Source organism: Phycodurus eques, chromosome 2, assembly GCF_024500275.1.
Source record: "Phycodurus eques isolate BA_2022a chromosome 2, UOR_Pequ_1.1, whole genome shotgun sequence".
Classification (NCBI taxonomy): domain Eukaryota; kingdom Metazoa; phylum Chordata; class Actinopteri; order Syngnathiformes; family Syngnathidae; genus Phycodurus; species Phycodurus eques.
In genome coordinates, this window is record NC_084526.1 from 16,062,765 (window position 1) to 16,088,321 (window position 25,557).

General features: G+C 40.5%; 1 protein-coding gene across 1 annotated transcript; it reads right to left on the reverse strand.

The window, feature by feature from the left end:
• Positions 1–292: 292 nt before the first annotated feature.
• Positions 293–24,738, reverse strand: LOC133397556 (ubiquitin-conjugating enzyme E2 Q2-like). The gene is made up of 13 exons (XM_061668577.1): positions 23,994–24,738; positions 21,800–21,904; positions 19,384–19,506; positions 19,224–19,277; positions 18,941–19,081; positions 14,307–14,391; positions 12,726–12,786; positions 12,556–12,646; positions 12,408–12,466; positions 12,278–12,326; positions 12,076–12,171; positions 5,007–5,073; positions 293–2,813 (listed from the first exon to the last, which is right to left on the reverse strand). The coding sequence occupies exons 1-13, from the start codon at positions 24,150–24,152 to the stop codon at positions 2,782–2,784; spliced, it is 1,122 nt and encodes a 373-aa protein (XP_061524561.1). The 5' UTR covers positions 24,153–24,738; the 3' UTR covers positions 293–2,781.
• Positions 24,739–25,557: the final 819 nt, after the last annotated feature.

Here is a 25,557-nt window from a genome sequence, read left to right on the forward strand (position 1 = left end):
ATTAATAAACGACTACTCCTTTCTTTGTTTCATTATTTTCCGCAATCTGGATGCCCTGTGGCACAGTGCTGTCTCACAAAAGTCAGAGTAGCACAACAATACTAGTAAGAGTAAGAATACACATGCCCATTTTTTTCTTTGTAATACAGAATGTGGCATCCGTCACAATTTACAAACTGGTTAAGAAACTGAAAATTGATGTGTACCCTGCTTAAGTTGTTGAACCAGACAGCTCATCCGTTACAAATGAATGGTAGGCCAGTATTCAATGGAGAAGGAACGAGCGTGGAGATATTTCATAAAATTCTTTATTTATAAACTTGATGCAAGTTTACAAATTACTTTACAAGGTCAAATTCACCCTTGCAATGGGGGTAATAAAACAAAAATCTGAACTGAAAGCCAAGCATGCTAACCAGTGCATAACTTAAGAAGCCAGGGGACTATCGCAGTTTCGTGGAATGGAACCGGGCATCACTTCTGACTTTGGATCAGCGTTGGACTTAGTGGGAGGTGATTTCAGTGCACATCAGACTCGGGGAAACAATCGTCAGAAAGGTAAAAGGTTTTATGTAGGATTGGAACTTATAACTTTATCTAACCTGGTTCCCCACACAGTGCGCTGGGAAATCACTGCCAAGAGCCAAGATGTAATTGTTGCTTTGTTAATGATGTTGCCTTTGAAATTGAGCTGAGAAAAACATTAGCCTACCTGTCAAGAATGAAATGAACATTTGTCTTTTGATTGAGTTTGACGCCATTGAGAAATAGCAATGCTGTTGCATGCTGACACTGCCAATAAATAGATGTTAAGTTTCCACCCAACAAGGCCTTTCAGTCACTTTGAGGAGTTGGGATATATTAACATGCACAGCAATGATCAGGATGAGGACTTTGAAGATTCTTAGCGACGTTTGTGGTATGTATTCCTGAGTTTGCGGACCCAACCCCCACAGGATGCCAACGTGAACACGGAAGGTGTCTACGCCGTTTGACAAAATGTCCACCTAGTGATGACACGAGGCCCGGCGGGCAATGTTTTGCATTTTATTGTTTTCATAAGGGAATAACAGAATTAAGGCTTTGCTCACACTCTTAAATTCGGTACTCTGGTTCGGTCCCAAAAGGATACACGGTGTGCGGTTCACCCGAAGACACAACCTGATCGGACGTATCGCGTTTGTGGCGGTCTCGGTCCAAACCCAAGTGTGAAAACAACCTCGCGATGAAGCTCCCTACGTCCTACTTTAAATCAGCGCGGGTAACACCACTGAAAACCCATGATGGGAGTGCTTCAATGGAATGAACACGGAACAGAAATCACTTGACATCACAGATGTGCAAGGGGTTCCCATGATGAAAGTAGTGAGGTGCGAAGTTGAGACTATTGCTGTGAGTTGAGGAAAACAAATTCAAAATCTAGGACAACTTGGAAGGTCACTTCTTTCCGCCACCTCCTCAAGACCACGAATAGAGGATTGGCGTCGTGGCTTGCGAGAAATAAGCGGGGCAATTAATTGACGATTCCATGCATAGCCTGATTGAGGTTCATCCGGTTGAAGGAATGACAAAAAAGAATAGCCAAAACCCTCTGGAATGCCAGTGACAGCTGTGGTAAAGACGCATGTCCCAAACAAGAGGGGTCAATGACCACTTTTACACTGCCTGCAAAAGCCGCCCTTTTACCCCTCCCCGTGTCGCCATTCAGGAGAAATGTCACCGACAAGGAAAGGTGGGAACGAAGTCAACCAAGCGATCTTCGGCCTTCGGAGGTTGTATCGGAACCGTGACAGAAGTGGGATGTCACCTGCGCAAGGCAAGGTATTCTGCAATGTCGGGGCAGTGTGTGCTAAGTGTACCAACTGGCACACACTTTCCCTGCCCTGTTGATGTCTAATTCCTGTCCGACAAGTATTTCATACAAAACTCTTGGTGGCATTTAACGTGATTTTTGTCATCTTCTGCTGCAGGCAATTCTCTGCAGGCTTTCTGTGTAATAGAGGCTACTGTCACCTGGATTACAAATGAATATTAGAAAGAAAGAAAAAACACGCAGTAGTCATTAGCCTCACATAAGAATATAGCATACTTTAGTTTCCTTATGCAAGAGTATCTGTGTCGCAACTTCTTCGTTCCAAGAGGGAAGCTGCTGTTGATAGTTGCAGCCCACACTGGTGTACACAGTCTCGGGGGGCCGGGTGGAGGTTATATTATAAACATCCTTTCACAGAAATACAAATGTACATTTTTACACTGAAGCGTTAAAATTGACTAGATTACAATGTGAGCCGATCCCGTCCAGTTCATTGTTTTTTTGTAGAATTCTCAACGCCAGGCTCAAGCTGACAAAATATAGGTGTCTATGTTCTCTTCACCTGAGGCCTTCAGGCTTTGAAGAGACATCCAAATCCAAGCTGGCTCTGCATACGTGGAAGGTCCACAGCGACGTTATTGAGCGCCACCATGGTGGGGTGGTCCAAGACCAAGTCTGTAGCCAAATTGGCACTGTCCCATTAAAAACGAGCCTCAGTGATGGGTGAGTCAGCGGTATTATTCAGTTGACCGTTTCCATCAGGAGATAAATATGTGGCGGCAAGATTGACGTCCAAAGCGGAGGGGTGGTATATTTGCGTATGTGCTTGTTTCTGGTTGGTTGGTCACTCGATGAGGAATTTTGGCTTGGAGTTCACAAAACGTTTAAAACGGTTTGCGCAAAAAAAAAAAAAAAGGTGGTCACAAGGAAAATACATCTAAAGCAGGAAGGGGGGGGGGAAACCATCTTTAGCCATCCTCCTTTGGGGGTGTGTACCATCCTGGAGGCAAAAAGCAACAACAGATTCATTACATGAGCATGTTTAGATCACAATTTTAGGGAGACAGGGGTCACAGAGCTAAAACCAAAAAAAAACAAAAAAACAAAAATAAAACTAGAAGAAAAAAAACTGACGAATACACAGGATAATATTGCAATATTAAAGCCAAAATGTAATCGTTTGATGAAAGTCGTTATAGGAATAAAAGTCTTAATGTTATGAGAAATAAAATTATAAAAGGAGACCAAAAAAAATGTCATCATTTTAGGAGAAAAAGTCCTAAAATTGTAAGAATAAAATCACAATAATCTGGGGGAAACATTGTTTTTATGAGCATAAAGTCATAATATTACAGATATAAAGTAGTCATATTGTGAGAAAAAAAGTGACCACTTAATGAGGAAAATGCAACATTATAAAAATGTGATAGAAGGGAAAAATATTTACAAATGAGGTCTTCATTTTATGAGTCATAAGTCATATTACAAGAAAATGTCAATTTTATGAGAAAAATCTGTACTGTAGGGAGATAATTTCACAAGAATAGTCATAATACTTCAGCAATAAAGTTGTAATATGAGGGAAGAGGTTTGCAATAATAACGTTGGAATATTATTAGACAAATGCTATTAATTTTGCGAGAAAAAAGAAAACTAAGAAAATGATTTTACATTAGGGATGTAACGATATCTGTACCTCACGGTTCGGTTTTATCTCGGTATTAATCTCACAGTACGATAATTATTGCGAAATCGTGGGAAAGCTCACAGGTATTGCAGGAAGGCTCACGGTACATGATAAGTGGGGCAAAGAGGCAAAAGCTGGAGAACCGAAAACCCTCTTAAGTCTTGCCGAGTCCTTAATAGGTTTTAGTAGTTTGTCTGTTTTCCCACAGGTTTTTGTGAAAAAGATAGCTTCAAATCATATATTACCTTACACGTCTATCCCTGTCCATCCAATGTTTACATTTATATACTGCAACTCCAAAACAGTATTATTGATGCATCAATATTAAATGCTCACAATAACAAAACTGTCCATTGAGAAATTTAACACTATTTACTGTACTGTCATTTTTTAAATGTATTTATAACATTAGAAATTGGATACTGCCTACTGACAGTGCTTTCTTTGCTTGAGTCCAAAAATTCAAGTGAAGACATCAACGCAGGAGCACTCTTAAAGGCTTTATTTTTTCCCCCTCTGCTTAGTGATATTGTCAAATTTATTTTTCTGATCACCTTCTGTTGTATGTTTTTAGTTGAAATGTGCGTTTATACTCTTAATGAGGAAGTGGAGCTATCAAAGCACTTTTAATTTTGCGATATCACAGTATCATGAATATTGTTACATCCCTATTTACATAAAGTCATAATAACACAATCACAAACTAACTGATATATAACTGTTGAAGTCGGACTTTATCAGTAAGCAAGCACACAATAAAATTGTCAATGTTAGGGTTAGTTTAATTTGTCTCTATGACATAACCATAAGCAATTTTAAATTATTGAATCCAGTATTATCCATGAATATGCAGCAGCTATCTAGTGAGATGCAGGTTAAGCTGTTCCACTTATTTATACTGTATGTACTCTATGTGTCACTGTTACAGGAATACATGTTTATTTTTGTACGTTTGCGTCCATCTCAATTGGATTTTGAGCTGAAAACGTTTGGTCAAATCTGGTTTTGAGGGTAGGACATTTGACTGTCAGTGACACACTTGCCAAAGAGATGTGAATGTTATGTGACAGCAGCCACGGCTTCAAGGTTATGAAAGTGAACTCGCACCATCCCTTTGGGTCTTTGGTAAAGCTAAAGTGGCAGGGATGCTCTTATTGCCACCAAAATGAAGAGTCCATTTCTGACAGTATTTCAGTGCCCGCTTGTTGAATGTAAACATTAATATTGCTCGAAAAAAAATGAAAACAATTTTTTGGGGTGGGTTTTAACATTTCAACTAACAGACTTGCCTCGTGTTGTTTTGGAGCCAGACTAGGTGGCGAGATAATTTTCAGCCGTCTGTGCTGTGACTTATGGAGGTGGCCACGGAACACTTCTTTTATCTATCTACCACCATCGATTCGTAATTATTTAACAAACTGGCTCCAGAGAAGCACAGTAGCAGTTTAATGATGCTCAAATGTTACGTAAATGCCACAGAAATGGTTCAAAAAAAGGAGTACTAACCATTCTTTTCGTGAATCTGGACCAGCGATTTGTAGGACTGCTGTGCTCTGGCTAGATTGTACTGGTTCTGCAAGAAGAGATAAAACAAGTTCAACCTTCGGGACAATAACAACATATGAGCCATTGTGAAATACTTTGTCAGACTTCTGTATCCAGTGTCCAGCATAAAAAAAACAAGTAAAATGGAGGAAGTGTTCAACAAATATGTAATAAGCATGATCAATTGAACAGTCATTAATTTATATCACACATTTACTGTGTTAGATGTAATTACAAATGTACTATACACTGTATTGTCAATATTTTGCCAGGTCGGCACTGCAAACGAGAATTTGTTCTCAATTGCCATTACATGGATAAATAAAAGGTTAAATAAATAAGACGACTGATCATATCATACAATATACAATCTCAAAATGGTTGCACAAATGTGACTGCTGCATAATATGCTTTGATTTGTTAGATATTACGTTAAGTCTAACAGATATTAGGTTATAATATAATCTGATCATTATTATGACCTTTTAGACTGAATTTGGAGGGAGGAAAAAAATCCTTTTAATCCACAATCACATGGTTTGACACAACTAGGGGTGGAACAGTTTACAAAATCCACGATTCAGTTCGTATATCGGTTTTATGGTGACAGTTTTCGGTTCGGTTTGGTATACGTTGACTCTTTAAGAAAACGAATTATGTCTTGTATCATCATCTTTTCCCATCGGCTTGTCTCATTAAAGGTCACCACAGCGAGTCATTCTTTTCCATGTAAAGCCTACAGTGTCGTGAAAAAGTATTGGCCCCCTTCTCAAATTCTTAGATTTTTGCATAATTTCAACTGCATCATCTGTAACACCAACTGCCCTCATGTCTCCCCTCAGATCTCACAGAGTTAAGTGGAGTGGCTAGAGCTGCGGTGCGGCCGACAGAACCTGGAGCTGAACACGCTCAAGACTGTAGAGATGATCGTGGACTTCAGGAGGCATCCTTCGCCACAGCTGCCCCTCGCGCTGTCCAGCTGCCTTGTGTCAACCGTCGAGACCTTCAAGTTCCTGGGAATTACAGTCTCTCAGGACCTGAAGTGGGCGATCAACATCAACTCCGTCCTCAAAAAGGCCCAGCAGAGGATGTACTAACTGCGGCTTCTGAGGAAGCACGGCCTGCCACAGGAGCTGCTGAGGCAGTTCTACACAGCGGTCATCGAATCTGTCCTGTGTTCTTCCATCACAGTCTGGTTTGGTGCTGCTACAAAAAAGGACAAACTCCGACTGCAACGGACAATCAAAACTGCTGAAAGGATTGTCGGTACCCCCCTACCCACCCTTGAGGACTTGCACGCTGCCAGAACTAAGACTAGAGCGTGCAAAATCCTCTCGGACCCTCCACATCCCGGTCACCGGCTCTTCCGGCTCCTTCCCTCAGAGAGGGACCAAAACATTTTGGGGCATCATTTTGGCGTACTTTGTGAGTTTTTCGTATTACTTTGTAACTCCATTTTGGGGCATGGTGCCCCAAGTGAACACATTTCAATTGGGGAGCCCTGGGTACACCCCATTTGAGTACGGTAGGCGCTACCGATCAATGCAAACTAGAACTAGTAGACATTCCAACAGCTTCTTCCCTCTTGCAAATCAACTTCTTAAACACCTAACCTACAATTCCATTACAACATGCTGGCAATTTTTTTACTTGAGTTACATTTCTGTGGGGCCAATTATACATTACTCGTGCACTCACTGTAGTAGTCACGCCACGCAGCACTATTTGCATATCTGTTGTTGACCAATACTGGCCACTCATGCCAGAGTAGCATATGCTCCATTTGCACACTGATTGAGGAGTACCTGCAACATTTGCACAATCAACATTGTCCCAGATTATCGCACTACTCGCTTGAAGTCTCGGCGTCCTTTGCACAATTGTCATTGCACCGGACTATTGCTATATTAGTCATTCGAACTGCTCTAAGTGCTAGAGGACTCTGCATCTTTTTGCACAATTGTCAATAAATAAATAAATAAATTGTACCGGCATTACCAGATAACTAGCAACCCTTTATTGCTCAGTGACTGTTTTTCTCAATGTCTTTATGTCTCAAAAGTGTAGACAAGATTTCAGTATTCACATGGTTGATGACATTTTTGTTTGGTGGTTAACCGTGAGATTTTTTAAATGTAAAATAGGTGGCTTGGCTCAACAAAGGTCTACTGTTGATCATGCGTGAATGAGCTTGGCTTATGCATAAAGTTCACTCTATAAACTTCATCTTTATGTTACTAGCAGCATTGACATATGCTTACAGTCAAGTCCATAAATATTGGCACATGAACACAATTGTCACAATCTTTTTGGCTCTAAACACCACCACAACGGATTTTAAATGAAACAAACAAGATGTGCTTTTAGTGTTGCACCAAGTACTGAAACCAGTATTGTACAGAGGTATTTTGACGTCAGATCGGCAGTAGTTGGGGGGAGGGAGAAAAGAGAAGAAAAAAACAAAACAAAAAAACTTTCGCAACAGCGCTCAATTCATACGATGTCTTAAAACACAGTACCCAAAAAGCCCACAGTCAGCCAATGACGACCTGTCTTCTGACAAGTTATGTGCGCGTGACTGTGCGGCAGCCGGGAGAATGAAATGGCTTCAAACTGTCAACTCGCTCCTGCGGAAAAGTTAGCATGCTTTAGCGGTAGCCATCGGGACGTGACCTCAGAGGCCACAGCTCACAAGGTTATGTGAGCAAAGTCAGTGTTCTATGCAGTGGATTCTCCCGTGCTGTTAGGGAAACACTGCATTCGATGGACACGTGGGTCAGTGTACCCAGCAGGAGATTGCTAGCATGAGACAACTTAGCACGGGTGCGCACCACACGGACGTCCAGTTTGGAGCGTTCCAACCCGGAGAACCACTTATTATTCAGGTGGCTCAATAAGGTCCACTTTTTGTGTGTCGTGGCTCCATACGCAATGAAAAACAATACTGCACTGAGTGGGTTCACAATGTATTGTTTACAATGGGAGAAATTGAATGCAGTCAAATACAAGAATACTGCACACTAAAAGCTTGAAATACACAGTATTAATTATAAGTAACGTACAAATCGATAAACAATTAATATAGTCAGGGAAAAAAAGAGACCCCTTTTTTCTTCAATTTCTTGTCCATTTTTAATGCCAGGTGCAAATAAAGGTACCTTTGTTTGGACAAATAAAACGATGACAACAAAAATAGCTCATAATTGTTTAATACAAGAGCTGATATCTAGCTCGAGCCATTTTCCATGGTTTTCTTGATAATAACCAAAATATAATTTCCATGGTGGTACTTGGAGAAACCGCTTCAGTCGCTTCCGTCGGCGGGGGAAGGAGGGTCATCAGCGTGGATGGGACGTCGCGCTACAGAGGGGCCAACCCGAGGAATCAGAGATCTTGCATTGGAGAAAAAAGACACGGAAGTACCATCGCAAGATTACTGCTTCTCCCGGGTCTGTATCTGTTGTCTCCAACACAAGATTTCTGGTGACACGCCCCATGCAATATGATTGGCTGCTGCATCGCTGGAGGGCATGATGCAGATAACGTGTCCACGGCGCCATCTTGGCTAACTTGCTACTGTGCTGTGACATGACAGTCGCCTCATTGGTAAAAAAAGAAAAAAAAATAGAAGAGTCACGCATGTTATGAACCGAATGGAACGCATGCGGACCGAACAGAGACAATTTGGCGGTTTTCTGAAAGTGGTCCATCCCTAGACATAACTCCATCATATCCCACAGGGCATCCTCCAATGGTGTAGGGTTGGGCGATTAATCGAAATTTAATTGTGATTTTGGCCTCTCACAATCATAAAATCATTATAATCGAAGAAAAACCATTGTGCCGAATGGCACTGTGTGTGTATCCAAGTTCCTGCGTTGTAACAGCACGCTGAATGCGCTCGTGTTCCTTACAATAGGTAGTAGCACGCGTATGACGTCCCGAAATTTCTCGTGTATTATGCACATTTTTTCCCCCTCAAAAAAATATCTACTCCACCATCTAGAGCAGTGATTTCCAACCTTAATGGAGTGTAGAGGCACATATTTTACAATTGAAAAATCTCATGGCACACTAACAAAGAAAAATGTCACAAATCTTGGACACATTAATTACTGTATGCAATTCCTGCCATCTAATAGAAGATCATTTATTCTTATTATTATTTAGTCTGTCACTATGCCTCACGCGCATAAATAGATGAACAAAGATACATTATTTATTGTAAATAAATAATTTTTTGAGCAATTAATTCATATTTTAGAATTTCCCACGGCACACCCGAAAAGAGCTCATGGCACACTGGTTGGGACTCACTGATCTTGAGGTTATGAAAAAGGTGTAGCCTACACTTTCATTCCAACATGACGGGTACGTATGACTGCATATATGTAAAGTTGTGCTCATAAGTTTACATACCCTGGCAGAATTTTTGAAATATATACAGTGGGTACGGAAAGCATTCAGACCCCCTAAAATCTTTCACTCATTTTATATTGCAGCCCTTTTCTAAAATCATTCAAGTAATTTTTTTCTACATTAATGTACACGCAGCACCCAATATTGACAGGAAAAAACTGAATTGTTGTAATTTTTGCAGATTTATTAAAAAAGAAAAACTGAAATACCACACAGCCATAAGTATTCAGACCCTTTGCTCAGTATTTAGTAGAAGCACCCTTTTGAGCTAATACAGCCATGAGTCTTTTGGGGAATGATGCAACAAGTTTTTCACACCTGGATTTGCGGATCATCTGCCATTCCTCCTTGCAGATCCTCTCCAGTTCTGTCAGGTTGGATGGTGAACGTTGGAAGACAGCCATTTTCAGGTATTTGCAGAGATGCTCAATTGGGTTTAAGTCAGGGCTCTGGCTGGGCCATTCAAAAACAGTCACGGAGTTGTTCTGAAGCCACTCCTTCGGTATTTTAGCTGCGTGCTTAGGGTCATTGTCTTTTTTGAAGGTGAACCTTCGGTCCTGTCTGTCATTCTGAGCACTCTGGAGAAGGTTTTCTCCACGATATCCCTGTACTTGGCCACAATCGTCTTTTCTTCGATTGCAACCAGTCTCCCTGACCCTGAAGCTGAAAAACACACCCACAGCATGATGCTGCCACCACCATGCTTCAGTGTTGGGACTGTATTGGACAGGTGATGAGCAGTGCCTGGTTTTCTCCACAGATGCCACTTAGAATTAAGGCCAACAATTTATATCTCTTGTCTCATCAGACCAGAAAATCTTATTACTCACCATCTTGGAGTCCTTCAGGTTTTTTTTTTAGCAAGTTTGCACTGAGAAGAGGCTTCTGTCGGGCCACTCTGCCATAAAACCCAGACTGGTGGAGGGCTGCAGTGATGGTTGACTTTCTAGAACTTTCACCCATCTCCCAACTGCATCTCTGGAGCTCAGCCACAGTGATCTTAAGGTTCTTCTTTACCTCTCTCACCAAGGCTCTTCTCCCCCAATTGCTCAGTTTGGCCAGATGGCCAGCTCTAGGAAAGGTTCTGATCGTCTTCCATTTCAGGATTATGGAGGCCACTGTGCTCTTAGGAACCTTAAGTGCAGCAGAATTTTTTTTGTAACCATGGCCAGATCTGTGCCTTGCCACAATTCTGTCTCTGAGCTCTTCAGGCAGTTCCTTTGACCTCATAATTCTCATTTGCTCTGACATGCACTGTGAACTGTAAGGTCTTATATAGACAGGAGTGTGGCTTTCCTAATCAAGTCCAATCAGTATAATCAAACACAGCTGGACTCCAATGAAGGTGTAGAACCTTGTAGATCATCTTAAGGATGATCAGAAGAAATGGACAGCACCTGAGTTAAATATATGAGTGTCGCAGCAAAGGGTCTGAATACTTATGGCTGTGTGATATTTCAGTTTTTAATAAATCAGCAAATATTTCAACAATTATGTTTTTTCTGTCAGTATGAGGAGCTGTGTGAACATTAATGAGGACTAAAATGAACTAAAATTATTTTAACAAATGGCTGCAATATAACAGAGTGAAAAATTTAAGGGGTCTGAAAACGTTCCGTACCCACTGTGTGTGTGTGTGTCTATATATATATATATATATATATATATATATATATATTTTTTTTTTTCTCCCTCAATACGACTGATGAGTGAACAAGAACCATCATTCATTTCTTTGTGGTTATGTTTTGTTTAATGCTAATGCTAATCTAAAATGCTTGACAGTTTCATTTGAATTCCATTGAAAATAAAATTAAATGTGTTTCGCTTGGCCCTTCATGTTTTCTTTAAAGAATTGCTCCCATCTTACAGATTCTGCCTGGGTAATAAATCATATGAGCACAACTGTGTTTTCTCATTTACTAACTAAAAGTAGGGCTGTGAATTTCAAAATAAGAGCAAGTAATTAAAAAGAAAGTACTCTGTGTTCAAATAAAGTGCTTAAGGGCAGAATAATTATTTTAAAAAAAACTAACAAAATACAGATAATACAGATAAAATACAGTTAAAAGACTCACTTCATGTTGTTTTGGTGCAGTACTAGCTTCAACTAATGATTACTTTAATAACTGATTAATCCGTCTATTTTTTCAAGTAATCGATGAATTAGATTAAAACAACTTTTTTCAATTTCCATCCTTTTATTATAAAAATGGGACATTTGAAATTGACAGTGGAGAAAACAAACATAAATAGATTACCATTCAGCTATTGGTTTGGGCCGTAGGCAAAAATGTTGACAATTGTTTTCCAAAAAAGATGTTTGCAAATGTCTTATTTTGATGAAACACAAAGTCTGCTTTATTATTATAAGTTAAATAAGGTCTCTATACGGTAAATCAATTAAAGTCAATTAGTCGATTAATCTTTGCACCTCTACAAAAATCTATTAACTAATCAACTATCATGTCCATCCCTAATGTATAAGTCAGTCGTTCAACAAAACAAGCAGGTTTCAATAATGTCTGCTCTTATAAAGGAGTCTTTTGAATGACAGTAAATCTATGTACAAACACTGTCAAAATTGAGTAACAGTCTTGCGCTCACTTACTTTATTGGCTCCAAACTGCACTCTGGCTTTTCCCTTGACTAAAGTGGCATTGATCTGCATGATGACAGACTCAATTGAATAGGCACTGCTCCAACCCTGCGGACAAGGAACCCACGCCTCAGTTATAAAGGCTCTTTATTAGATAAAACAAACAAAATAAACAGAAAATTAGACTTTGAAGATGATTCGCAGAATAAATCACCTGTTTGGTGAGAAGTTCCATGCACAGGGCACCTCCTCCCAGAACGTACCTAAAGTGGACAAAATAGGAAACTTTATTCTTTTCCTCTTTTTAACGTGCTGGCGTTGGCCAGAAATTTTGAATAACTCACCCTCCAGACAGCACAGGCGACACCACCCGCACAAATGGAGGATCAAAAGGGAAATTATCCTGATGGAGGAAACAAGAAGATTTCAACGTTTGCCTTTTTAAAAAAAATGTTAAAAAAAACTTTGTCCCAGAAAGTTTCGTTTACGCACTTTATAGGAGAAGTTGAGCAAAATGTAGTCCATTCCTTCCTTTTCTTTTAAGACTTGTAAGTCACTGTGTAAGGGACTGTCCGGATCCACCCTGTGGGTGAAGGAAACACAGAATGAATTACTCAGTGTATTCCTAAACAAAAGCAAGACGCATTAAAATTTTCACTCACGTTCGTAGTTTGACATGCCATTCATACAGGCTGTCGTTGACCAGCTCCACTGAGTAGATGCCTGCCATACAAAAGGAAAGAAGTACAAACATTCATCCAATTTCTGTGTCAATAACTCTGCCGGATGGCACGGTGGACGACTGGTTAGCACACCTGCCTCACAGTTCTGAGGACCGGGTTCAAATCCGGCCTCGCCTGTGTGGAGTTTGCATGTTCTCCCCGTGCCTGCGTGGGTTTTCTCTAGGTACTCCGGTTTCCTCCCACATCCCAAAAACATGCATTGTAGGTTAATTGAAGGTAGGTGTGAATGTGAGTGCAAACGGTTTGTTTACGTTTCCTGTGATTGGCTGGTGACCAGTTCAGGGTGTACCCCGCCTCTCGCCCGAAGATAGCTGGGATAGGCTCCAGCACGCCCGCGGCCCGAGTGAGGATAAGTGGTTCGGAAAATGGATGGATGGAATAACTTTGCCTCTACACAGATAATGCTCAGTTTTCAATGGTAATATCAGAGGTATTTCACACTAATATTATTGTACAACGAGACTATTTGGCTTTTTTGGATGACACTTCTAAGAGATGTAGAATCAACAAGGGTTGGTAAGAGAAGATGTTATGGACTGAGAAAGGGTCCAGTGCATTCCAATGTTTTGCTGTTTTTATCTTCCACTGTGCTTAACTGTTTTTTACATTTGTCAAATACAACAAGTGAGATGCATGAGGCGTGAATCCCCTTTGTCGTTAAGGTCAACACAGTTTTCTTCATTTTCACACTTATATGGGAGATAAGAATGTTAAAAATGTTATTTAAAATATTGCCTGTATAGTTTAAAGTTTTGTAGTAGTGGCAGCTTCAACCTGGCTGTTTCCTGTTTGTACTGTACTGCTCCATGTATGTTTAAGTAGCAATTCTTTGGAGGTGTATAATTTACCTTAACATGCACATTTGCACTAGCTCGCTGATAAACTTTAACATTATATTTTAACATTAAGACAGCGGACTTTCATTCGATGAAATTATATGGCTTGGTTTAACATTTTGGTGTTTAAATATACAGTATAATGTTTAATTCTCTTTTGTTTTACATGTCAGTTTAACAGTAAACTTAAATTGGGAGTGACAAAAATCAGCTTGAATCAAGCATGCTTTACCTCTTATTTGGAGACCGGGAGTGCGTTTTAAAAGCTGTAATGTGTTTGAAGTGTGTGGGATGGGTAAAGCTATAAATGTTTTGCGTGTTTTTTTAAAAAACATTTTATATGACCTCTTTATAGCACAGATTTTCACTTTTTGTGGGTGGGTCTGGAATGTATCCCCGACGATAAGTGGGGGTTGGCTGCATAATTCAATGAATAAACAACTGACACCATAAATCAAATGTGTATGATATCATTATACGTGCAGGTGTACCTCAGTAAACGCAAAGGATCAAAAGCAACAATGAATCTATGAATGTTTTTAAAATTCACGACTACTATTCCAATACTTCCCTCTAGATTACATCTATTAAACACATCTATGGTATGCAGAGGAGCGTGTGAACTACTGTGTGATTCTGGGTTTCAGGGTGTAAAGCAGCCTACCGGTTTTGTAACTCTGAGACCTGTAGATCTCTCTGAGCTCCTTCATCAGGCGGTCCGAGGCTTGCACGGAACCAGAGACGGCTCCCTGAAGGCAAATGAGCAAATCAGTCAAAGAAGCATGTTTAACCAGAGCAGTATACAAGAGACATTAGGTATCATATCTCAAGGCACCACTGTATCAGAAGCAGTATGCTGACTGTGCGTATAGTACTATGGTAAATTTCATAGTCTTTCCACTTCTGTTACTGTTCTACACACTTCCTATAAAAGCTTCCATTTTCCTTATCATCGCTGTTCTGTATAAACCAGGGTCCGACATTAACGGTGCCTCAGGGCCACTATGGTGCTCTGTTGGGCCCGGTTGGGCCAGTAAACATTTTTAAATCACTGAATATTTTCGCCTGCCGAAAATGACCAAAACTGCATTTTCACTGTCAGTCTGAAATCACCGAAACATCCCATCCAAGACAGGATGTTGTGTGTGTGTCTGTGTCTCTATATATATATATCACATTTTATAAATTGCTAGATTAATGCTAACAGTCAAAAGAAAATCCTATTGACGGCTAGCTAGAATTAGCATTTGATCAAGAGAGGGACTTACCTTCAAATAACGAATATTCACACTCAAACACCATAGAAACACATAGACATTTAATATAACAACATTCACAGCACATATTGTTCCTAATGTATGAACAATTAGTTTATTAATGTTATAGTAGCTTACCACCCCTCGTGTGTGACTGAGAAGTGAATGAATAATGCAAGGAGTTGCATTGAGTATCCTGTATTGAGTTTTTGAGTATTGAGAAAAGCGCAAGTGTAATGCATTATTATTACTATCATTATAATATTGTGACTTTCTGGACAACTTTCTGCATGCATGGAGAGTAGCTCCATGCATGCATCGCACAGCACTGCTCCTAAGAGGACAAGGTACACACAGCAGAACAGTCATTGACTGTATAAAAAGAAACGCTATTTTCCTGACTTTGACATGAAATCAGACAAAACTTTTCTGCTTTTAGGTCAATTAGGATTATCAAAATTATTTCTCTTTGCTAAATGCCAGAATAATGAGAGGACTTTTATTGACAACTTTTATAGACAATACTGTCATGGCTAAAAGCATTGTCACCTTTTTAGCCATGATGTACAGTGGGTACGGAAAGTATTAAGACCCCCTTAAATTTTTCACTCTTTGTTTTATTGGAACCATTTGCTAAAATCATTGAAGTTTATTTTTTCCTCATTAATGTACACATAGCACCCCAAATTGACAGAAAAAAACGGAATTGTTGAAAATTCTTGCACATTTATTAAAAAAGAAAAACTCAAATATCACACAGCCATAAGTATTCAGACCCTTTGCTCAGTATTAGTAGAAGCACCCTTTTGAGCTAATACAGCAATGAGTCTTTTTCAGAATCAGAATCATCTTTATTTGCCAAGTATGTCCAAAAAACACACAAGGAATTTCACACCTGGATTTGGGGATCCTCTGCCATTCCTCCTTGCAGATCCTCTCCAGTTCTGTCAGGTTGGATGGTGAACGTTGGTGGACAGCCATTTTCAGGTCTCTCCAGAGATGCTCAATTGGGTTTAAGTCAGGGCTCTGGCTAGGCCATTCAAGAACAGTCACGGAGTTGTTCTGAAGCCACGCCTTCTTTTTTTTTTTTAGCTGTAGGCTTAGGGTCAAGAAGGTGAACCTTCGGCCCAGTCTGAAGTCCTGAGCACTCTGGAGAAGGTTTTCGTCCAGGATATCCCTGTACTTGGCTGCATTCATCTTTCCTTCAATTGCAACCAGTCGTCTTGTCCCTGCAGCTGAAAAACACCCCCACAGCATGATGCTGCCACCACCATGCTTCACTTTTGGGACTGTATTGCACAGGTGATGTGCAGTGCCTGGTTTTCTCAACACATAGCACTTATAATTTAGGCCAAAAGGTTCTCTCTCGGTCTCATCAGACCAGAGATCTTATTTTTCACCATCTTGGAGTCCTTCCGGTGTTTTTTTAATCAAACTCCATGCGGGCTTTCACGAGTCTTGCACTGAGGAGATGCTTCCGTCGGGCCACTCTGCAATAAAGCCCCGACTGGTGGAGGGCTGCACTGATGGTTGACTTTCTCCCATCTCCCTACTGCATCTCTGGAGCTCAGCCACAGTGATCTTTGGGTTCTTCTTTACCTCTCTCACCAAGGCTCTTCTCCCCCGTTTGCTCAGTTTGGCCGGACGGCCAGCTCTAGGACGGGTTTTGGTCAAACGTCTTCCATTTAAGGATTATGAAGGCCACTGTGCTCTTCAGAACCTTAAGTGCAGCAGAATCTTTTTTGTAACCGTGGCCAGATCTGTGCCTTGCCACAATTCTGTCTCTGAGCTCTTCAGGCAGTTCCTTTGATCTCATGATTCTCATTTGCTCTGACATGCACTGTCAGCTGTAAAGTCTTATATAGACAGGTGTGTGGCTTTCCTAATCAAGTCCAATCAGTATAATCCAACACAGCTGGACTCCAATGAAGGTGTAGAACCATCTCAAGGATGATCGGAATAAATGGACACCACCCGAGTTAAATATATGAGTGTCACTGCAAAGGGTCTGAATACTTATGGCTGTGTGATATTTAAATTTTTCTTTTTTAATAAAGCTGCAAGAATTTCAACAATTCTGTTTTTCTGTCAATGTGGGGTGCTGTGTGTATATTAATGAGGAAAAAAATGAACTTAAATTATTTTAGCAAATGGCTGCAATATAACAAAGAGGGTCTGAATACTTTCCATACCCACTATTTATTTTTGGTTTTTTTCAATTTCTATTATTTTAATATATTTTTATTTTACCTGTTACCTATTTATTTTCTGGTTGTTCTTTTAAGTTATATTTAAAGTTGAGTTTTGGTAGTTTAATATAAATTTTGGAAATAAATTAAAAATTCTGTTTATTAATCATGAGTTCAATATCAATCAAAATGATCGTCCATCCATCCATCCATCCATTTTCTTTACCGCTTATCCTCACTAGGGTCACGGGCTGCCGGAGCCTGTCCCAGCTATCTTCGGGCGGGAGGCGGGGTACACCATGAACCGGTCGCCAACCAATCGCAGGGCACATAGAAACAAACAACCATTCGTACTCACACGCACACCTACGGGCAATTTCACAGTCTTCAATCAACCTGCCATGCATGTTTTTGGGATCTGGGAGGAAACCGTAGTGCCCGGAGAAAACCCACCCAGGAACGGGGAGAACATGCAAACTCCACACAGGCGGGCCGGGATTTGAACCCTGGTCCCCAGAACCGTGAGGCAGATGTGCTAACCAGTCGTCCACCGTGCCGGCCCAAAATGATTGTGATTAATATATTTTTTTTTTTTCCATAATCGCACAAGCCCTAATGTAGCTCCCCTCCCTCCTTCACACTGCGCAGGCACTGCGCAGGCACGCATGAAGCAAACCCAAACAAACAAACAAAACAAAAATGTCAGATCATAAGGCCAATAGCACTCTCCATAAATAAATTTAAACATTTACAGCTAATCCATATGATCAGTATCATCAGATCTCATTCATGGATTATCGGAATCGGCAGCATAAAACTGATCTGAGCACCCCCAATTAAACATAGTGTGCACAACATCAAGACACAAGACAAACCGTCGTTAGAATGTCAATGCTAAGTATTTAGATAATTTTATCATTGATTTATTCTTTAAACCATTATTATTAATGTATGCAATTGCAATGGCTTGGGTTTAGTGAGGTTAATACAGAGTAATCGCCATGAATGCAATTGTACTAATAATTTCTTATAAAGGGGTTCTAATAATGGGCTACAGTATAAAGAGGCTAAATACAAAATAATCACAAAAACGACATATTATATCATGAACATACGGGGTCAGTATAAGTTCTGACAGGGCCACCACAACTTGGCTCATGGTGACGTAACAGGGCCACCACTATAAAAGGCTTAACGTTGGACCCTGTAAACTGCAAAGGCAACGGTGGATGACGTTGAGCCACAATTTTTCTGCCTTCGCCGGTAGTATCGGAGCAATAACAGAGGTGACGAACTGCCTGTGTGTAAGGGTCTGCCAGAATTTCAAACTTCTTTCGCCCTATTGTGTTGTTGCAGCAGAGATTGCTTTCAACACAAAGTGGTAGGAGGACTGAGGGTTGCATGTCAAACTTCACTGTCCCACATTTCCCTGAAACACAGGTGCCTTCCCGCCTGTTACGGCTCTACCTACTTTCACATGGCCAGTTAAAAGCTGGAAATTTGGACTGTCGTTGCTCTGTATAAATGGCACTAATACAAAATGGGGGATGAAGTCAATCTGTGATTTTTTTTTTTTGCATTTTCACAGACCCATGTATTCCACAACAAAACAGGAGTGTGAAGTTTCACACTTCTCCTGCCCTTTTGTGAAATAATGGTCGCTTTCTGACAAGTGTTTGATTTGTCACACTGATCAGCATCATCATTGAATTATTTGAATACGGGATGCTGTGTCGCTGGGTGAAAGCACATTTGCAGTAACATCCATCTTCGCTGGGCTGTGTGTAAAAGGCAAAGGCGATTAAAGGCCAGATCTTCTGTTAACATACAAAGGTGTCCAAGAAGGAACTTACGTTCAAGTGGTCCTGCCTCTGGTTCTTCCTTATCTTCTCCAGGACGGCCAGATTCTCCTTCTCTATGCCGTCATCTTCTGACTTCTTGCCTTCAACGGGCTCCTCCTCTTTCATTTCATAGTGGTCCAGGTCCTCTATGTCCTGTCAAAGGCCACATCTGATATGTGAATTACGCTCAAAATGTTTGCTAGGATGATTACATGAAGCACAGAGCAATATTTAGCTCTAGCCGCTTAAATCTCCAACCTATAAACAGGAAGTGTTCTGGTACAAATATTGTTACCTCTCCCATCTCTTCCTCCTCCTCCTCTTCTGATGTGACCTCCTCTGTCCCATGCTACACACAAACATACATGCCATTAAAACTAGAAGAATGTGGTTGTAGGTGACCACAATGTATCCAGATAGATATTTAAAAGTGCAACAAGTAGTGTCGGCCGCACCTTTCGGTCCTGTCCAACAGGGCCGGCGGGCAGCGGCTGGTCGAGCATCTCCACATCTGGATGCTGGGGAAGGTTGTACAGCCGGCAGAGATCACAGATCAGCTTCTTTAACTGCTGTAATAGCTGGAGAAGACAAAATCACAAGGGGGCCTCACTTATCGAAGAGTCGTGAGATTCTTACTTAAAAGTGTAAGTATAAATGAAAGCTGAAAATAGCGTACGACCCCAAAAAATATCAGCTCTATCAAAAAATTCGTATGAAGGGAATTTTCCTTGGGAATTTTCCTTGTGAAGTCAAAGATCCACTTTGGAAAGGGCACACGATGATCCCGCCCCCAACATATCACAATCTAACCATATACGGTCAATGCAAAGCACTACATGAATATTAATGAGCCATGCTGGCCAATGCATTATGAAGGGTGGACTGACAACACAGTGGAAACAAGGAAGTGAATAGTTTGGTGGCCTTGACAGAGTAGAAAATAAAACAAAAACCGAAACTATAACAAGGAGTACAGGAGGAGAAACTTTAGAGAAAACATAACATAAAATAATTGCAGCCCATCGACAGTCTGCTACTGGTGTGGACATACAGTCCCCTCCAAAAGTATTGGAACGGCAAGGTCAATTCCTTTGGACAGAGCACATTTTGTTTGAATCCACCCACTTTCCATGTGAGCAAAGGTATTGGAACTGACATGATTAAATTAATTTAAAGTGAATAACATTTAACATTTGTTGGGAAAATCCTTATTTGCAATAACTGCATCAAGCCTGTGACCCATTGATTTCACCAGACTGTTGCATTCTTTATTTGAAATGCTTTTCCGGGCCTTTACTACAGCCTCTTTCAGTTCTTGTTTTGTTCTGGGGGTTTCTCCCTTCAGTCTCCTCTTCAGGAGGAAAAATGCATTCTGCATTGGGTTAAGGTCTGGTGATTGACATGGCCGGGCCAAGACCTTCATTTTTCCCCCCCTGATGAAGTCCTTTGTTATGTTGGCAGTGTGTTTTGGGTTATTGTGTTGTTGCATGATGAATCTTCTCCAAATTAGTTTGGGTGCATTTTTCTGTAAATTGCCAGACAAAATGGTTTTGTAGACTTCAGAATTCATTCTGCTGCTACCATCATGACTTATATCATCAATAAAGACTAGTGAGCCCGTTCCAGAAGCAGCCATCAAGCCCAAGCCATGACATTACCTCCGCCATGCTTCACAGATGAGCTTGTGTGTTTTGGATCATAAGCAGATCCTTTCTTTCTCCATACTTTGGCGTTTCCATCACTTTGGTAGAGGTTAATCTTGGTCTCATTAGTCGATAAAACTTGTGTTCCAAAACCTTTGTGGCTCATCTCTGTACTTCTTGGCAAAATCCAATCTGGCCTTCCGATTCTTTTTGCTGATGAGTGGTTTGCATCTTGTGGTATGGCCTGTATATTTCTTCTCTCGAGGTCTTCTTCGAACAGTGGATTGTGATACCTTCACCCCTGCCCTGTGGAGGTTGGCAGTGACATCACTGATGGTTGGCTTTGGGTGTTTCTTCACAGCTCTCGCAATGTTTCTGTCATCAACTGCTGTTGATACCCTTGGCCAACCTGTTCGATGTCTGTTGCTATGTACACTAGTAGTTTCTTTCTTTTTCAGGACCTTCCAAATTGTTGTGCTGGCTATGCCCAATGCTTGTGCAATAGTTCATACCGATTTTCCCTCTTCGCTCAGCTTTAAAATTGTTTGCTTTTCTCCCATAGACAGCTTCATGGTCTTCATGTTTGCTTAACAGCAAAAGCAGTTTTCACAGGTGAAACCCAACGCCAAAAACAAGCACTGTCTAATGTTTAAGGAATCAATATGAAAGGCAACACCTGAGCAACTAGAAACACCCATCGGTCGTATGTTCCAATAGTTTTGCTCACTTGAAAAGTGGGTGGCTTCAAACAAAAGGTGCTATGTCCTGAGTTGATTAACACATCTCAATGTAAATACAATTAAATAAAAGCTGGAATTCTGAACTTTTGTCTCATATTCATCTTTTGATCTGAAACCCAAATGTCTTCCGTATACAATAAAAACAAAGGAATTGACCTTGCTGTTCCAATACTTTTGGAGGCGACTATAAGTAAAACATTTCAGGTGTCGCTGTCTTCCATTATCCACAGATGCGACCCACTAATTACAACAACTAGATTCAGCGTAATAGTGAGTTGTACTTTTAAATACTTGTTTTCATTGGTTTCTGAGTGGTGCGTCAGAACACTGCTATACGTGAAACTGGTCCTAGCACTGAAACGATTGGGGACCACTGCAATAAAGCCCCACATTTTCTTGCAGAAAAAGTCAAGTCACAAAATTTTGGATTTGGATTGCATGTTATGGCAGCTGCTAATACACACCGTAAAACAGATGCAGATATTTACCAGTGTGCTGCCTTTCCTCACATCCTCCAGACGCTCCAACACTTGTGCCAAGCTAGGGTCGTCAGAGTCCACGAACCAAATAGGCGGTGTAGATGGATAGGACTCCTGAACGCACACAAAATAAAACGAGTTTTGTATTTTAGTTGTTTTGGTAGCACAAATCAATGGCAAAGAAATATACTTTAAACCAGTGTGTGATAGGGCTGCAATTAACAATTTAATATTGAAGTTCTCAGGTTAACTGTTTACATGTGACGTGATCTATTCCTAGCTGGTGTTTACATGCACCACTACATTAAAATCAGAACAGCCGTTTTATAGACGTGTGACATACGCAGATCTATGTCAACATCTTGTGATTCATCGAGATCAGTCTTCGGTTTAGCACAGTAGTTGCGATTGTTTTTACACTTATGTTAAAGCAACAGCTTAATAAAAACTAGTCAGAAGTAGTTACAATGAACAAGCGCTCTGTCGCAGACCAGCTCTGTTTTGAAGCTGTCATATTTCCAAGTGCATATATGATGACATCACTACACATTTATCTCAAGACAGTGGACGTGCAGCAGAACGTAGCCTGACTATTCCGATTGACGTGTTTACATGATTTTGATTGGTTTGGGGAAAATAATATTCTCACCCTTTGGAGCAGAATGAAATTCCATTTGGTTTCAGCCTGTTCATTCTTCATGAGGTATTTATATCAGTGATTCTCAACTAGCGGTACGGGACCCAAAATTGTGTCGCAGACCCATTTTTGGTGGGTCGCGGACAGCGAGGAGAAAAAAATTACATGTATTCGTATTCTGATTGTTTTCCCGTTAAAATACAGAGGCGTACCATGTTTCCACATGGAACATAGCAACAAAGCGACAAGAAATGTTCTAGCCACTAGTAACAATTGGAAATGCAGGTCCCAAAATGACAATAGTTGAGCACCACTGGTTTATAAGGAGCATTTTTATTCAGTTTAGGCTTCTAACCTGATTCTAATTGGAATACAAGGGTCCATTGTAAACCCAGCTATTGTTTTCCATAGCAGATGTTTGCAAAAGTCTTATTTTGATTAAACATAAAAGATAAGTCTGCTTTCATGGACGACCGGAATCTGAGTGATTTACTGTTGAGAGACTGAAATTGGGAGGATTTAAAACATTTTAAGTCAAATAAGGTCTCTAAACGATGTATCGATTGATCAATAGCTGCCCATTAATTTGATAATCAATTAGTTGTCAAGTAATCAGTTAATTGTAGCACCTTTAGTGTGAGAATTAATCGTGTGTACAATGGCCAATAGTCCAATTCACTTAATTCAGGGGTGTCAAACTCATTTTTGTCACGGGCCACATCGCAGTTATGACTTCTCTCGCAGGGCCACTACAACTGTGAACCCATACAAATGAAAGATTACCTCATATACTGTAAGTACATACATCATACACGACACATTGATGAATAACCAGTTTCGAAATCAGAAGCCTATAAAAACATCGACTATTAAATTTCTTTTCAAAGTGGGATTGGTAACACAAAATGCTTGCAAATATCTCAATGGTATTACACCAGAACACAATGAGCAATTTTGATTTGCTTTCGCGGGCCACATAAAATGATGTGGTGGGCCGGATCTGGCCCCCGGGCCACCATTCTGACACCTGTGACTTAATTGGTCTGAAAAACGTTTGTTTACTACAAATAATGTTTGTTTCCTCCAAATAATGTTTGTTTATCTATGTTAGACATGTACAGTGACAGCCAGGACAATTACATGCTCTTCCACCTTTGGGGTACATTTGTTTAGTGGCGTGTCATGACATTTTGTTCCGAATGTAAAATATGTGCCTTGGATTATTTTTGATGAACAGCGCTGAGTGGCAGCCTTTCCAGTTTCCACCTCCGTGTGAGTTTGGTTTTAAAATATAGTCTTAGTTCTTTAGTCTCATTGGTAGATCGTTCTCTTTTTACATCCTAAGGATATGGAATCCACAATGCAAAGACTGACTGGTTTGAGTGCTAAATGTGAATTTCCATTACGGATGAATAAAGTGTATTATCTTTCTAGTTGTTTCCCCGTAAAGCATGAGCACACAGCCTTAGCACGTAGTCTGCTACTTGACCAGCAACTTAACCGGCTAACTTTAGCTTGCCTGCTAACCACCCCTATAAACATGTCAATCGCCGTTACCATACTTACCGTTATGTTACAGTGTATAATCAGCAGTTTCTCCCCGGTTACGTTAAACTGACAGCTCAGCTCGTCGGGCTTCCAATCGATAATCCGGAATCGTTCGTGGTTTGGGTCGAAAATGGACTCCAAAAACTTCAGTTCGGCCTTCAGCCCCGACACCGACATCTTCCACGCATCTCCGGCCAGGCCGCTCGCGGTGGGGGAGAAGAAGACGGGGCTTTAGCTCGGAGCTAGCTTAAGATATTAGCTAAAATAAGAATAATAATAAAAAAAATGAACAAAAAACATACGTGTGTAATTTTTTAGTTAAGCGGTCACAGTTTGTCGTTAGAGCTCCCCGTGTGAGTCCAAAAAAGACAGTGGCCTCCGCGTAAAGCGTCCGGTTCAAGTTAATCTCAATTTGATGTTTTCACCGACGTAGCGGCTAACGTTAGCATGCTAGTCCGTTGTTGTTGTCTTTCTGTCGTCTATTGTTGTTGGCCACCTATCAGGACAAGTGTCTTAAAAGCCGCGTCCGCTCATCTCGTCCGTCCGCTCCCATGGCACGGCACCCTCGTTATTCATCGAAGTGGCGGGCGAGCGCACGGTTCGCCCCGCTACCTCGCTGCGGGTGCAAATAATCCGCCGGAGGAGGGACGGTGTTTTTCATCCCGGTTCAAGTACTTTTATCGTACTTGGTTGGCCTCACTGTTGGGGTTTAAAGATGGCGTTCCGCGAGCTCGCCCTTCCCGCAGCATCCCACAATTCACTGCGCCATCTCACGCGCGGGATCCAGGGTTTAGCCCCAAATTGAGCCCAAATTATATTTAATACTGTATATTCATATATATTGTTATCCTTGAATTCTATAATTTGGCGTTTAGAAAGTACTGGGACACTTTAATATTCTTTCTCAAATGGTTATCATCACTACATGTTTTTCCACAAATTCAATGTGCCCAAATGTTATTTACTTTTTAACGTTTAGATGTTATTATTGTTGTTGTCAGATAATTATCTGCTCTTCTGTTTCCGCGTCTTTCCCGCATCATCCCACAATTCAACGCATCCCAGACGGCACGCTATACAGTATCGTGAAAAAGTATTCGCCTTCTTTTCAAATTCTTTTATTTTTGCATAGTTTCCCCACTTTGTTTAAGATCATCAAACAAATGTAAATATCAGACAAATATAACTTAAATATAAGTGAATTTAAAATGCTGTTTTTAAATGGTCATTTCATTTATTAAGGAAAAAACAAATTCAAAGTTACCTGACCTTGTGTAACTAAGTAATTACCCCCCTTGTTAAATCATTAATTAATTGTGGCCAATCACAACTTTTGGGTCATTTTCACTGATCACACCCAAGCCTTATTATCTCCAGACCTGTTCAATCAAGAAATCACTTAAACAAAACCTGTCCCAACAAAATCAAGTCAGACAAAAGAGCAAAAAAAAAAAAAAAAAAAAAAAGCTGCAACAAAATTACACAAGCCAAAGAAATTCCAGAACAGTCGAGAAATAAAGTAATTGACATCTATCAGCCTGGAAAGGGTTACAAAAGCTATTTCTAAAGCTTTAGGATTCCA

Excerpts from the sequence above, each read along its gene's own strand:
- LOC133397556 (XM_061668577.1), bottom strand. The coding sequence starts at position 24,152 with ATGTCGGTGTCGGGGCTGAAGGCCGAACTGAAGTTTTTGGAGTCCATT. Across the intron at positions 12,787-14,306 it reads GTCTCAGAGTTACAAAACCG|GCATCTACTCAGTGGAGCTG; the intron begins GTAGGCTGCTTT and ends TTTGTATGGCAG. Across the intron at positions 12,172-12,277 it reads TGGAACTTCTCACCAAACAG|GGTTGGAGCAGTGCCTATTC; the intron begins GTGATTTATTCT and ends CCTTGTCCGCAG.